The sequence below is a fragment of the Bos indicus x Bos taurus genome, chromosome 4 (assembly GCF_003369695.1).
Source record: "Bos indicus x Bos taurus breed Angus x Brahman F1 hybrid chromosome 4, Bos_hybrid_MaternalHap_v2.0, whole genome shotgun sequence".
NCBI classification, from domain to species: domain Eukaryota; kingdom Metazoa; phylum Chordata; class Mammalia; order Artiodactyla; family Bovidae; genus Bos; species Bos indicus x Bos taurus.
Genome location: NC_040079.1, coordinates 104,735,147 through 104,749,714, shown reverse-complemented (window position 1 = coordinate 104,749,714; position 14,568 = coordinate 104,735,147). Strand labels below are relative to the sequence as shown.

General features: G+C 39.7%; 1 protein-coding gene across 5 annotated transcripts; it reads left to right on the top strand.

Moving 5' to 3' along the window:
* The first annotated feature begins 926 nt into the window (after positions 1–926).
* TAC1 (tachykinin precursor 1) lies at positions 927–9,650 on the top strand. 5 transcript variants are annotated; one of them, XM_027540094.1, is made up of 7 exons: positions 927–1,198; positions 1,601–1,732; positions 2,754–2,850; positions 3,290–3,334; positions 3,808–3,831; positions 5,396–5,449; positions 9,052–9,650. In XM_027540094.1, exons 2-7 carry the CDS (start codon positions 1,610–1,612, stop codon positions 9,099–9,101), a joined length of 393 nt encoding a protein of 130 aa, XP_027395895.1. In that variant the 5' UTR covers positions 927–1,198; positions 1,601–1,609; the 3' UTR covers positions 9,102–9,650. The 5 variants fall into 5 exon arrangements, with proteins under 5 accessions (XP_027395895.1, XP_027395897.1, XP_027395899.1 ...); XM_027540095.1 differs by lacking the exon at positions 927–1,198 and adding an exon at positions 1,250–1,395; XM_027540096.1 differs by lacking the exon at positions 3,290–3,334 and having other exon boundaries at positions 966–1,198.
* Positions 9,651–14,568: the final 4,918 nt, after the last annotated feature.

Below are 14,568 nucleotides of genomic sequence, written 5' to 3'. Positions count from 1 at the left end.
TCAGTTGCAATAAATTATTTCCTTTATGCACTATACTAAGAACATCAGAATCAACTGGAAAACATAGTGTTTACTAAGGAAAGGGGAGAACACAACACCACCCCAGATACAACAGTCATTAGTTTACAAGGCAAACCATGGGCTCATGAAAACCCGTGATATCTGTACAGAAGCTATTTGCCTAATAGCCTTGTATTGATAATGACTGTCCAATTAACATCTTCACTACACTTATTACACACACGAGAAATCTATGAAGGATCTTAAGAGACCTTTAGTGACAAACAGGAATGAGCCTATACATATCTTAGGGGTTTCTTGAAGGTAACTATAGCTAGCTTGGAACAAAAGATATCCTAAAATGGCACTGATATGAAAGTTCTTCGTTCAATGCTACGTTTAAATGCCCGCGTCTCCAAAACGTAAAATAAATCTTTCATCCTTTGAAATCCTATGGGACTAGAAAGTCTTTTTGTATTACTGAAAAAAAAAAAACAAAAACAAAAACAAAAACAAAAAAAACGCCAGTATTCTAGTTGGTTTGAGAGAAGGTTGTTCTGCTCACAGAAAGATGTTGTATCTCAGAAACACTTAAGATACTCTGTAGACGGAAATAGGGGGGAATGCCCCCCCCATTTGGAGTTCTTTCTTAGCCTGATTTCCGACAATATTTTAATATCTGAAGTTATTTGGCCATCCTTAGAAGTGCAACTTATCCTCTCATGGCACGAAAAAGTTGCCTAAGTCCGAGGAATGAGTCACTTTGCTTTGATGAGTAATCTTAGGTGTCATGGAACCTCGTTCTGAAGAAAGAGGGGAGGGGGCGTCAGATATGCCTACGGAAGAAGACAGGCCGCTGGGTATTGGATGGCGAGAACTCGATATTCCTATAATTGCGTCATTTCGAACCCAATTGGGTCCAGATGTTATGCGCACCGACGGATTACCGTCTCGGAAACTCTCAATCAGACGCAAGCGAAAGGAGAGGAGGCGGTTAATTAAATATTGAGCAGAAAGTCGCGTGGGGAGCGCGTCACGTGGGTCCCGAGACTCGGCGAGCCTGGGATAAATACCGCGCGGCAGCCAGCAGGCAAAAGAGCGCGCTGCTGACCTCCTCCATCCTTGCTGCGACCGAGAGTGCGCAGCGCCCCGCGAGTGCTCAGACCAGCAGAGGAACCTCCCGGGCGGGTCAGCTGCGGTAAGTGCCCGCGCGCTGTAGTGCGCGCTTTCCGCACCGCGCACCGCTCGGAGGCGGCGTCTAGCAGGGCTGGATGGGCGGCTGCTGCGGACAGCGGGGAAACACCCGGGGGGACAACTAGGGAGCTGCGAGGAAACGGGTATCCCAAGTGCTTTATCCCTCCTTGTCTTCCACCCGCACAGCCTCCTGGCTTGAAGGTATGGATTGATGGTTGGAAGCTGGGGATTTGGGGTCTAGGAAGAAGGGAATTTGAGAAGCTTTTAGGGCTTTTCTTTCCTAACGTGCACATGCAGGACTTTAGCCCTTTAGGTGGGTTGTCTTGTTTCAATCTGCCCTGAGTCCTATCGTGGAATCAAAAATTCTTTTTTTTCCCCCTCTGCCTTTTCTCCCTACTCTTCCCAGAAATCCAACATGAAAATCCTCGTGGCCTTGGCAGTGATTTTTTTCATCTCCACTCAACTGTCTGCAGAAGAAATCGGAGCCAACGATGATTTCAATTATTGGTCCGACTGGTCCGACAGCGACCAGATCAAGGTGAGACCCGTTCCCTAGATGGCCTGCGCCCTTCTTCACGGGTTTAGGAGCTGTCACTTACCACCATCCCACCATCACCCCCAGCGATAGCATCCTAGTTACCCTAGAGGGCTCCGGGATCACAGCCAGAGGCAGTGGGGCGCGCTGCGAGGGCTTGTAAAGGAACGTCATTCCCCTGGGTCCCGCAACCAAGAACCAAGTTTCCTCTCCATCGTCGGGACTCAGGAACTCTCTGGAGGAATAATACCCTCCCTAAGAATCCCGGGATCCTCACAAGACTGGAAACCTCACAAGGTTTCATCCCTCTGCAAAAGGGCCTGGCGTTTGGAAACGCTGGGCAGACACAGAGGAGAGCGCGTCCGACGCAGGCAAAAGCAGGGGCAAGTGGCCAGTTGCTGGGGGCCTGGAGAGGCGCAGGTGGGTGGGAAGCTAACTTCCGGCTTTGACTTCTATTTTACTGACCTGAAGACATAGCCGCAAGTTTTCCTTTAGATTGCTCGCAGGCTGTTTGCGCGAGGGACCCACATGCAGCGGGAACAGTGAGGGTCACGCACTGCTAGTCGCTTCTAAAGCGCTGTCACCTTACCTACCATCCCCGGCCAGTCCCTCTCCTCCTCCCGCCACACACACCTGTGTGCATTTAGGGCGGTGATAGGTCGCCGAAGCCAGCGCTTGAGATGAGACAAAATCCGGTGGCTGAGAGGCTGCTGAGTGAGGGTCCGGGTGCTGGGAGCAAAGAACGGAAAGCGCTCTCAGGGCATGGAGGCACTGCGCGTCCCGCTAATGGCAAGGCTGGGCTAGCAGGAGGCGGAGGTGCAGGACAGCAACTGGGCGGGGAGGGGTGGAGAGAGGGGAGCGCCCAGGCTTGAGGAAGCTCGGCTTCCTCTCTCCTCGGAGCTGGTTCTCTAATCCTGGCCTGGCCCCACCGCCAGGATTTGCCCAAGGCTGGAACGCACTCCGGAATCCCAGTGCCTCGAACTGGTTGCCTTCAGGCCCGATAATCCGTGTGTTTGTCCTCTAGGAGGAAATGCCCGAGCCCTTTGAGCATATTCTGCAGAGAATCGCTCGGAGACCCAAGCCTCAGCAGTTCTTTGGATTGATGGGCAAACGGGATGCTGGTGAGATGGGCAGTGGTCCTTCCCTGTCTCTCTGGGCAACCCACACACATACACTCCCACCCAGGCTCTTAGCTGGTGCTCAGAGCACCCAGTCTCTCTTGCTCTGTGAGCAGAGATTTCCACTCTAAAAGGGGTATATCTCCTGGGGCGCGACTCTGGCCCTCACCTCACTAACACACATGTGCCCACGGAGGGAGGGAGATCCATCTGAACCACCAAGAACAGGAACCAACCTTAGCTAAGTGCTTCCTTGCCCAAGGATCCAAACTCACAAGCAACAGGAAGGCTCAGGGTACTCAGTGCTTGTGGAAAACTGACTTTAGATCACTGGGGTTAGAGTAGATTCAGCTGCCAGTGTCTTCTGATAGAAGAGTAATCTCCTTGAATTCATCACACCATCAGTGGAATGTGTGGTTAACGTCAATTTGTCTCTTGTCAGATTCCTCAATTGAAAAGCAAGTGGCCCTGTTAAAGGCCCTTTATGGTAAACATTTCTATAAATCTTTATTTTACTATTGTGAATGCACATGTGTGAAAATGAAGAAAGCCTTTTGTGGACTCAAATATAGATTCTTGATAATGCCTGTTGAATTGAAGAGATGTGTTTGCTCTCTCTCTCCTGAGAATCAGAGGTGATGGACCTTGAATGCATGTCTCATAAGAAAACAAGAGACGTGGTATGGTCAGGCAGTTATTAGCAGACCTCAGAATTCTCAAAGACCTCAGTTTGAATCTGTGGCCCATGTAAACCACTTAAAACTATTCCTTTTGCTAAAACATTGCTTTTATTATTAATAATTTGGTTAGCATTTATGGTTTTGCTATATTCCTCAGGATAGTACATGAATGAGAAATGTTGCATTAGTTTAAAAATCTATTTGTTTTATAATTCTCTTTAAAAATGTAGCTCCTTTTAAACAAATCTATTGTTTGCTAATTTTATCTTTCTTTCTATAGGACATGGCCAGCTTTCTCACAAAAGTAAGTTCCAAATTATTTTGACATTTATCAAATGCAAATATAAATTATATTGAATTCCATTTTATATATCTAATTTTCTGTTGTAATGTAGGACTTGATATTTTTAATTAACACGATTTAAGAATGGAGGATACTCAATTACATCCAGAACATAATTGTTTAAAGTTCTGTTGTTTAAACATATCATACCTACCATAAAGATGCATTATATTAAAAATCCTTTAGCTCCCAGCTAAACTGTTGTTGAATTCCTGAACCACAGAAACTGAGATAATAAATATTTGTTGTTATTTTAAACTGCTAAAGAAAGAAAAAAGAAGAGGAAAAAAGGGAAGGAGGGAGGAGTCCTTTAATTCATACAAATTGTTAGTTTTAGGTAAGAATTTCAATCCTAGGGGTAAAAATCCATCACACATTCCTCTTCCCTCATTTTCACTCTGCCACTTCCACTGCAAAAACAAAAGCAAAAACAAAAATTGAAGCATTTATAGGCATCTCCGAGTTCATTTTAGTATGTTGGATTCCATGTTGACATAATTTATTAGAGTAATCCAGCAGTCAGTTAAGAAGATGAAGTGAATGTCTAAGTAGAGAATCCATACTAAAGTAAAGACAGAAATGTATCAATAGTTTTGTGATCCCATGATGGGATGGGAGACCTCAGTCTTTCCAAGCATAGCGAAACATTCTTAGGGCAGCAAAGGTGGCAGAATCGTGGCACTTGGCGGTCACTAGATTGCAGTCTCCTGGTTAATGGAACCAGAGTTGCAGAAAGTCCCAGGGATCCATCTTAATCACACTCACTTAGCCCAAGGTCCAATCCAACTTGGATTCTGGCTCACCAAGGGCAGAGCAGGCCACACTAAGATAGCAGCCATGTAGTATAAACCAAGCTAATGCAGTATAAGCCAAGAGACATTCTACCACTAGAGTTAAAATAATAATCCTTTCTAAAGGTTTCATCTTTGAAAATAAATAAATATTATTCATATTTATTTTCTCAGGATTTTACTTTCAAAGGAATTATATATAGCAAAATTCTATGTGATGAAAATAAATGTACTCTATTAATTCAAAACATACTTTTTCCACAGGAAATATTTTTTTAATCCAGTGAAATAGAAATAATGACCATTAGAAATTTATAATTATTGAGTATAGGATTCTGATTTAACTTAACTTTAATTTCCTGAGAAATATAGCATATTCAGTAATATGAGGATATTTCTATCACACATATGTGAAGTTGACTTCCTAAAAAATCAAAGCTTGCTCAAATAGCAACAATATTTAAAGCATTATATAAAACACATAAAATAGAATATGAATAAAGTATACTTGCTAATATTTAGCTATGGAATTGAGAAAAGTGCTTTCATTGTATTATTTTATTTACTAAGACTTACTAGGAGTCTTTATTTCTTCAGGCTCATCAAAACTTGAAATAGTTATGCATTTATTATATAGGCATATATTTGGAAGCTTGCTTTTCTTGGTACTAGTTATAACAGTTTATTTCCTCAGATATATACATATTAAAATACCCCTAAATGTATTTTTCCAGGGCATAAAACAGATTCCTTTGTTGGACTAATGGGCAAAAGAGCTTTAAATTCTGGTATGTATAAAACCATGACTGGACATAAACAGTATCTTAAATCTACTCTACTTTCTCTAAGGCATTCTTTTCAAACTATTAAACAGGAATAATAAAATTAAAATGAGTACCTATGTTGAAAAAATCTAATTGCAATAAATAAATCCAAGAATGGATTTATAGCTGATTGAGCGAGCTAATACCACAACAGTAGTCTATCATTCTCAAACTCCTAGTGCCTTCCCCTTTTAATCATTACCTAACCCGAATCTTTGGGCTAGTCCAATATCCTTTCTCTTATATCTGTTCAATAGCTACATTTTACCTTACTGAACTAAGAGCAGTGGGGAAAGGGGGGATTAAAACCAAGCTAATTAGAAAGTCTTACAAAAGGTTAAATCTGACAGTCTTCTAACACAGAAATAAACAAAAAGAAATCCACTTTTACAAATCACTTGCTCTTTATGAAATTATAATAGCTCATACTCTATACCTCCTGATGAATGTTTAACACTAGGAGAGTAACATAGTCCATTCCAGTGCCTTAAAAAGAGAAACCATCAAATTATCCTAGAGGGTTATAATCAGTCCTGGCTATAAAACCCTTAAAGAGAAGGAGTGCTACAGTTCTCTTCATAACCCAGTTTAATTCTGAACAACTCTTTCACTTGATATAAAGCCTGCATATTTCCTTTCTTTTCTTTAATTTCTATATTGTATGTAAATGCCACTTGTATAGATCTGAAAACTCATTTCTTAACTCATTCATCATAGTATTTTCAAGGTTAAATAACCCCTGTATCATTTTCCTAGAGACTGATATTTTGTTAAGCTCATTCAGGCCTTATAATCCATTGGTTATTTTTCTTAGGAAAGCTATGCAAATTCTCTGTTTACCTTCAGTGAAATTAGAATTAAAATACTAATCATGTAAGTAATTAGAAAGTAATCATCACCCATCTTACCCATTTAGAGTATTTCCAGTTTCCTGAAAATCTATAACTAAGATGTGCTGACTTAACTAATCTTAAAAAGTCAAGCAAAAATGAGGTATTTTAGCCTATATATTGATTCTCTACCTTGAAAATTTAGATACTACTTTTGCATTTCTTCATCAGTAATTTGGAGGGTTCTCAATTTTAAAGAAGTTGTGAATGTACATAATGAAACACTAAAATTGTTTTATTGCTATGTATTATCTTCCAGCTTTTAGAAATGGAATATAAGTTTAAACCACATTGGCGTTATATGTATCAGAAGTGTACACTAGCCCTTATATACCTGTGGTTTTCTTGAAACCATGCCAGTCATCAACTTTTCATTTTCAGAACTGATACAGGTTTCAGAACATGCTTAACTGTACAAATAATATAGATATGTGCAATTTGGAACAAATTAGATGCTATTAAAGGTACTTAAAATAGTAATATAATTATAGATAGTATTAAATAGAATCATTGTATGAATCACAGTCAATGACTAAATCTTTGCTCCTCCATTTTAGTTAAGAAAATATCAAAGGAAAACATGGGCAAACATGCAATCTATAACAAATCAGGTACTTTGGCATATAATTAGTTGAGGCAAGGTTGTCATAGTGTCTATCACCTTCTAAAGCCATCTGATCCTTACCCTGTTGTGGTAAGGACCTTTGACAATCTGACAAGCCTAGAAACCATCTTCCCAGGGAAACCCTCATCAGTTCATACACACAAACATTTGCGGTTTTAGAGGGTTCGAGGACCAGGTAAGAACTTTGCTTCCAGTTAAGACATTGTTTTCCAGCTTGATCACTAATCTGTCTTTGGTCAGTTTACATTTACCTCCCTTCTCTGAGGAATAGAATTATGTTACGAATGCTTGTCAGCTTTGTACATGTTTGACATGTACACTATTAAAAACATTCAGCTTATTGTTGACCTCACTTAAGTGAATGCTGTGTACTAATGAGCATCTGCTCAGTGGTAAAGGAGGGAAGTGACAACACTGGAGCCTCTACCTACCTTCTCTTTCAGCAAACCCTTCTCACTGAGAAAATTGGTTAGAGTGGCATCTATGATTCCTGATGTCTTTCACAGTTCTTTCTATTTAAAGTCAGTATTTTATCCATGCATACTGAATTTTTAAAAGTGCAGTAGTTTTAAAAATCATTTATCATGTAAATCTAAGTGTATAAAGTATTAGGTAAAATAATGAAAAATGGAAATAAGTATTTTGATCACAACAATCTGATCCTTATTCTTTTGTGGCTACAGACCCCTTTGAAATTATGTTTAATATAATAATATAATTTGGTACTTTTTTCTTTCCACATAGTCAAAGTACTTAAATTACTTGCTAGCTATATGTTAAATACCTTTGGAAACAGTGATTAGTGTTTCACAGGCCATTTAGGGTGCTAGGAGGTAAGTTAAACTATGTTGTATTTAGATGGTACAATTACCCTACTTACAGACAATGAGGTCGTTTTTAGTCTCATGGACAGTCTGTCATTGGAAGGAATCCAGAGGACAGGAAGAAACCTTCACACTATTAGGTACCCCTATCCTGGTGCCTAGTGGTAAAGAATCTGCCTCCAGTGCAGGAAACATGAGTTCGACCCCTGGATCAGGAAAATCCCCTGGCAAAGGAAATGGCAACCCACTCCAGTATTCTTGCTGGGGAAATCCCATGGACAGAGGAGCCTGGCAGGGTACAGTCCATTAAGTCACAAGAATGAGACAGAACTTAACAACTAAACCACCACCACCACATGCCAGAAATCAGCAAACTTTTTCTGTAAACAGCCAGATGGTAAATATTTTAGACTGTGTGAACCATGCAGTCTCTGGAGGAACTACTCAGATCTGCCATTTTAATGTTAAAGTAGGCAAAGACACCTGGAGAGGGGAATGGCTACCCACTCCAATATTCTTGCCTGGAGAACTCCATGGGCAGAGGAGCTTAGTGGACTACAGTGCATGGGGTCTCAAAGAGTCAGACACGACTGAGCAACCAACACTTAACTAACTTAGGCAAAGACAATACATAAATGGATGGGTGTGGCCATGTTCCAATAAAGTGTTATTTACAAGAAAAGACTGGACTTGGCCCATGATCTATATATAGTTGGTTGACTATATCCTGGAATAAAAGTCCCACATTTTGCTTTCATCCTCCTACTATTCCTGTTTACTTTAGGCACTGTCTTTTCTGTAAATCACCAAGGTGTCTGTCACTGCTTGAGAAAGCTATGGAGAATCAATATTGCAATATATTGTGGAAGTATACTTTAAGGGCATCAAGTCTATAAGGATGACCAAAATAACCTAAGAATTCTGTGGCTAGATCACTGTCAATCAGGATAAAGACTGAGACCCGAACAGAAGATGCACAAATAAGACGCTTAGAAATACTTCAGTGCAGGGATAAAGTTGTCTCCAACTCTTCGCGACCCCATGGACTGCAGCCCACCAGGCTCCTCCATCCATGGGATTTTCCAGGCAAGAGTACTGGAGTGGGGTGCCATCGCCTTCTCCGAGGGATAAAGTAATGAGTTTAAAATAAATTTCCTGTGCCTTGAACTTTGTTTATCTGTATCAGTGATCCTCTTAACAAACCCTTTACCTTCTCTTTGTTCTCAGTGGCTTATGAAAGGAGTGTGATGCAGGATTATGAAAGAAGACGTAAATAGACTACCTAACATATTTATTGAGCTTCATTTGTGTCAGTGGTCAAGGAAAGGTAAAATGAGACATGCACTATGAGGAATAATTATTTATTTAATAATTGTTGTTTTGAGTTTAAAACTCAAGAAGTATTTATTTTTCATATTGTGGCAATATATGTTGTAAAAAAAATGTGTTGTAATTCTAATCTGACAACTCAGTCAGAAGTAGAAATCAGTGGTAATTTCTCCCCAAAGCACAGTGTTCAATGAAGTTGTAAAAACCTATCGAAGATATATTCTCCAAAGAAAGGAATCATTTCTGTTTCTTGGAAGCAGTCACATCAGCTACTACTAAGGAAAAGAAATTCACATATAGGCTGTGCTTCTCCATTTGTTTTCATGGTGAAAATGTGCTGAGAGTTGGTATCAAACTGTGTTTGTATCCCTGCAGCATGTTTCATGTTTTGTGACTATATAGAGACATTTAAAAAGTTTTACTGTGATTCTAAGGTATTTTATTGTACAATGTGTTGTAATAGTTAACATTTTAAATAAAAGAAAAAGTATCTTAAATTGGGCCTTATTCTTTCATTAACCTTTACGTCTAATGGCAACCTTTCTTTTAGAGGGTATGTTCCAACCTGTTTTGGCTGTAAAATAATGAAACATAAAGCTACTAAATTTCTTTTTCTTAAGGAAAATGATTAAATGTAATCAGAGTTTCTCTTTCCCACACACGTGCGCCTGTTGTTCAGTCATTGGCATGGGATCCTTCATGGAGAAAACAATTACATTCTGGTTATCCAAACAGTAAAGGCTCAGTTCTGTTTACAAGTGCTTATGATTCCTTTTTACAAATAAAGCAACAACCTGCTTTAAAGATGAATTTTACTGATTATTTCCTTGTTGAGTAAAACATCAGCACAGTACTATTTCAGTCCTCCTTAAAGCCCAGGGATAAGCGTACCAGTGTTTGAGTCTCACTAGAATTGAGACACTAAACCAAACTCTCACAAAGGTCACTGGAACATGCAGAAAGATAGGGAGCTGATAATATGGCATCATCCCCGTAACAAAGATAGAGCCCCTCTCTTACATATCTAAGAACTGCCTGTGAATTACGAGTGCCCATAACACTCCAGCAGAAGCACATGTATCAGAAATAGTGAGCAATCAGAGGAAAGCTCTTGTGTATATATTTGAGGGAAGGACTGCCAAGTGCCTTTCTGATTGCACACTGTTACATACTGAATAACTCAGGACAAGCATCGCTCAGTGAAATAAAATTCTGCGAGTTTTTTCTGGACTAGTGACTGTTTTTGATCAATGTTAAGGCAATGGCAACCCACTCCAGTACTCTTGCCTGGAGAATCCCATGGACAGAGGAGCCTGGTGGGCTGCAGTCCTAGAGGGTCGCGAAGAGTTGGACACGACTGAGCGACTTCACTTTCACTTTTCACTTTCATGCATTGGAGAAGGAAATGGCAATCCACTCCAGTGTTCTTGCCTGGAGAATCCCAGGGATGGCGGAGCCTGGTGGGCTGCCGTCTGTGGGGTCGCACAGAGTCAGACACGACTGAAGCAACTTAGTAGTAGTAGTAGTAAAACCATTTGTGAGACATGAGTGCTAAAGCATATTTTAACCTTTATATCTTTAAATGAACAATTTGTTCAAAAAAACTCCAGTGAACTGGTTTTCCTTACTACACATTTAAATACTACAGATTATATTATGATCATCACTTTACAATTGAGGATATGAAGCTCAAGGAAATGTTGAGGTAAGAGATTATGATATAAGAGGAGTCAGGATTAGAAATGAATTATGAGGCCAAAATACCAGAGCAAATTAATATCTAACAATGAGATTGATTAAGCAAACTGGCATATTGACACAACTGGAAATTATGGCATCACTTAAAATGGCATTATTGTGTGTTTAGTGACATAGAACAACATATCTGGTATATTGTTAAGCACACAGAAGTATTTCTGCATTGTATGTTTGTATATATTTTTGCATAGATGTTCCAACAGGAAGGAATCATGTAATGGATAAGACTGTGGGGTTCAGAGTCAAACTACTCCATTACTTAACAGCTGTGTGATGAGGGGAAAGTCCCTTAACTTCTTTCTGCCTTATTTTCCTCATCAGTAAAGCTGGACTAGTGATGTCACCAACTACTATCATGCACCACTCTACACAGAGGACAGTAGCCATATGGAGTTTAGGGGAGGGTCACAGGACATGATGCACGTCAAGCTTTGAGCATGATCTCCAGCATACTGTGAGCATTCTGTGAATTTTACCTGCTGCCATTATTACCTATTCTTCAAAGTCCCCAGAGAGAAAATTAGCACTATATTATAGCCAATAAATGCTTTTTGTAGACCCACTGTAGCAGCAGCAGCACAGGGGTCGATTCTAAATAGTTATCACACAAGTTAAATCTAGAACCGTTTCACAAATTGAGTGGCTCTTTGTGCTGTGCGTCAATGGGCCAGACAGCCCCCACAGCCCTTCGCTCTCTGAGATTCTATAAGTCTCTGCAGCAGGACCCCACAGTGCTGTCTGAAGACCCCCATCAGACAGTCTGCACTCCTGCTTGCTCTCCCTCCAGGCCCAGAAACCTAGCAACAGCTGAGCAGGAAAGAGACAGATTCAACTTGAAGTTTGTACTCATGAAATATTTACTATTACTTCCCCTCTGTGGCATACTTTCTTCAACTAAAATGAGTTTTTTTCACCTATATTCTTTCTAAAATATGTTTATTCTGTTACAAAACAGCAAAAAGATCAATCTGTATAGCTAAGTTACCTGAATACTTTATTGCTTTGGTTTGAGGTTTGTTTTGGGGGTTCTGTTTTGGTCAGGATCCAGGGCAAAAATAAATGATGCTCAAGCTGAGTCACAAAGGTGTGGGCAGGATGTGGAGAAGCCAGCAAAGGAATGTGGTCTCCTGGCTAGCATCCTTGGAGCCACTGCGATCCGTGGGCCTAAAGGATCAAGATGAGGAAGTGAGGGTCTCTATGCGCCAAGGGCCACCTGGTGGCTGTTTTCTTCATAGGAAGATGAACAGACACAGAATAGTCAACATGGGGGTGCGAGGAATAAGAGTGAGGAGATCAGTGAATATGTGCCCCAACCTCACCCTCCTCTTCCTGTCTAATTTGCTCTTGGTGCTTCCATTGGGCAAACCCACCTAGAAAACAAAGGCTTTGGAACTCTGCATACTGTGCACACTGGAAAGCGGCAGAGATAGGGCACCATTGCAGCTGGAGAAAGCTGGTGAGCACACTGGGAGGTAGAAAGGAAGATAAGATGCCCAATACATCAAGTACTTCATTACTGAAAGTGAAAGTCACTCAGCTTGTCCGACTCTTTGTGACCCCATGGACTCACCAGGCTTCTCTATCTGTGAAATTCTCCAGGCAAGAATATTGGAGTGGGTTGCCATTTCCTTCTCCAGGGATCTTCCCAATCCAGGGATCAAACCCTGGTGTTCTGCACTGTAGGCAGATTCTTTACCACTTGAGCCACCAGGAAAGCCCAAGTACTTCATTATTTTGAATCAAAAGGCAACTCTTAAGCAGAAATTCAAATAGAGAAATGAAGAGTAAAAATAAAAGTTGTTCTCTGAACACCAATTCTACTCCCCAAAGATACAGCTTCATGTGGCTCCATCCAAAGAAACAAACAAAATTAATCTTATTTCAACTTGAGCACATGCTGAAATCTCCCCTTTTAACACCAAATCACTATAAGCATTTTTTAAAGGTACATACATTTTTACAAGAAATTAATAAATACATTGGGATTTGTGAAAAACAGAATAAGGACTTTTGGTGAACCAGAAATTGTCCAGAAGGACCAGATTCCTGGAAAAGAAAGCACAGGGAAGCCACAGCTGTAAGCCACAGCCCTGTCAGGAAAATGCAGAGGTTGCAAAGGAAGGTGTCAACCCCAGAATTGAGCACTGCAGAAGGGACTTTTCATCAGCAACCCTGGTGCCATGAGATCCAAAAACAAAATCTAAAAATTCTTTAGGAAAATAATATCTAGTGAAAGTATGAATTTGTGAAAGAAGGAAAACCAACTAAAAGCTATTAGCTTAAGCCTTTATTAACCATCAAAACAGGCTCAAGATGGCTATTCTTCTGGAGACCAGATAGCCTAAAGAATTCACACATTAGATTGATGAAGGTCAATCAGAGTTCCACTATTTGTAGAACTATTGTCAGAAAAATTCTAAGAATTGTTCAATGTTCAGATTCTCAGAAGGCATGGGGAACTTAGGCTGCTGCATTAGTCATGGGACAGGATTCAGAGACTGCATTTAATAAGATCTATCTAACACTAAAGACATCACCCAAAAAAACTGTTAGAACTAATAAACAAATTCAGTAAAGCTCCAGTAATTTTGCAGAGCACAAAATTAACATATAAAAGTCATCTTGTGTTTCTATATACTGAAAACTAGTTAGCTGACAATGAAATAAAGAAAAGAATCCTATTTAAATAGTGTCAAAAAATTAAATAAGAATAAATTTAACCATGTGAGTGAAAATCTGAACACTGAAAACCATAAGGCATTGGTAGAAAAAAACTGAAGAAGACATAAATGGGCAAAGATTCTGTGTTCATGGATTGGAATAATTAATATTATTAAAATGTCCATACTACCCAAAGTGATCTATGCATTCAATGTAATCCCTATCAAAATTCCAATGGCATTTTTCACAGAAATAGGAAAACAATTCTGAAATGTGTATGGAACCAGAAAAGATCCCAAATAGCCAAAGAAATCTGGAGAAAGAAGAAAAAAAGTGAAGACATGACACTTCCTGGTTTCCAGCTATATTACAAAACTATAGTATATCAAAACAACATGATGCTGGCATAAAAAAGATTTAGAGACCAAAGGAACAGAATCAAGAGCCCAGAAATAAATCCACGCACACAGTCAACTAATATTTGACAAGGAAGCCAAGAATACTTAATGGGGAAAGGATAGTCTCTTCAATAAATAGTGCTGGGAAAACTGGATATGCACATGCAAAAAAAGAAAAAATGAAATTGGACACCTATCTTACACCTCTCACCAAAAGTAACTTGCAATGGATTAAAGATTCAAATGCAAGACCGTCAACCACAAAACCTCTAGAAGAAAACACAGGGAAAATCTTGGTCTTGGCAATAATATTTTGGGATATGATACCAAAATCACAAGCAACAAAGCAAAAATCAACAACTGGGATTACATCAAACTAAAATTTCTATGCAGCAAAAAAAAAAAAAACACAATGAAAAGGTAGCCTGTGAAATGGAAGAAAATATTTTCAAATTATGTATCTGATAAGGAGTTAGTTTCCAAAATAAAGAACTCTTACAACTCAATAACAAAAACAAACAAAAAACAAATAATCTGATTTAAAAATAGGCAGAGGACCTGAATGGACATTTTTATGCACAGAGCATACAAATGGTCA

Excerpts from the sequence above, each read along its gene's own strand:
- TAC1 (XM_027540094.1), top strand. The coding sequence starts at position 1,610 with ATGAAAATCCTCGTGGCCTTGGCAGTGATTTTTTTCATCTCCACTCAA. Across the intron at positions 2,851-3,289 it reads GATGGGCAAACGGGATGCTG|ATTCCTCAATTGAAAAGCAA; the intron begins GTGAGATGGGCA and ends GTCTCTTGTCAG. Across the intron at positions 5,450-9,051 it reads CAAAAGAGCTTTAAATTCTG|TGGCTTATGAAAGGAGTGTG; the intron begins GTATGTATAAAA and ends CTTTGTTCTCAG.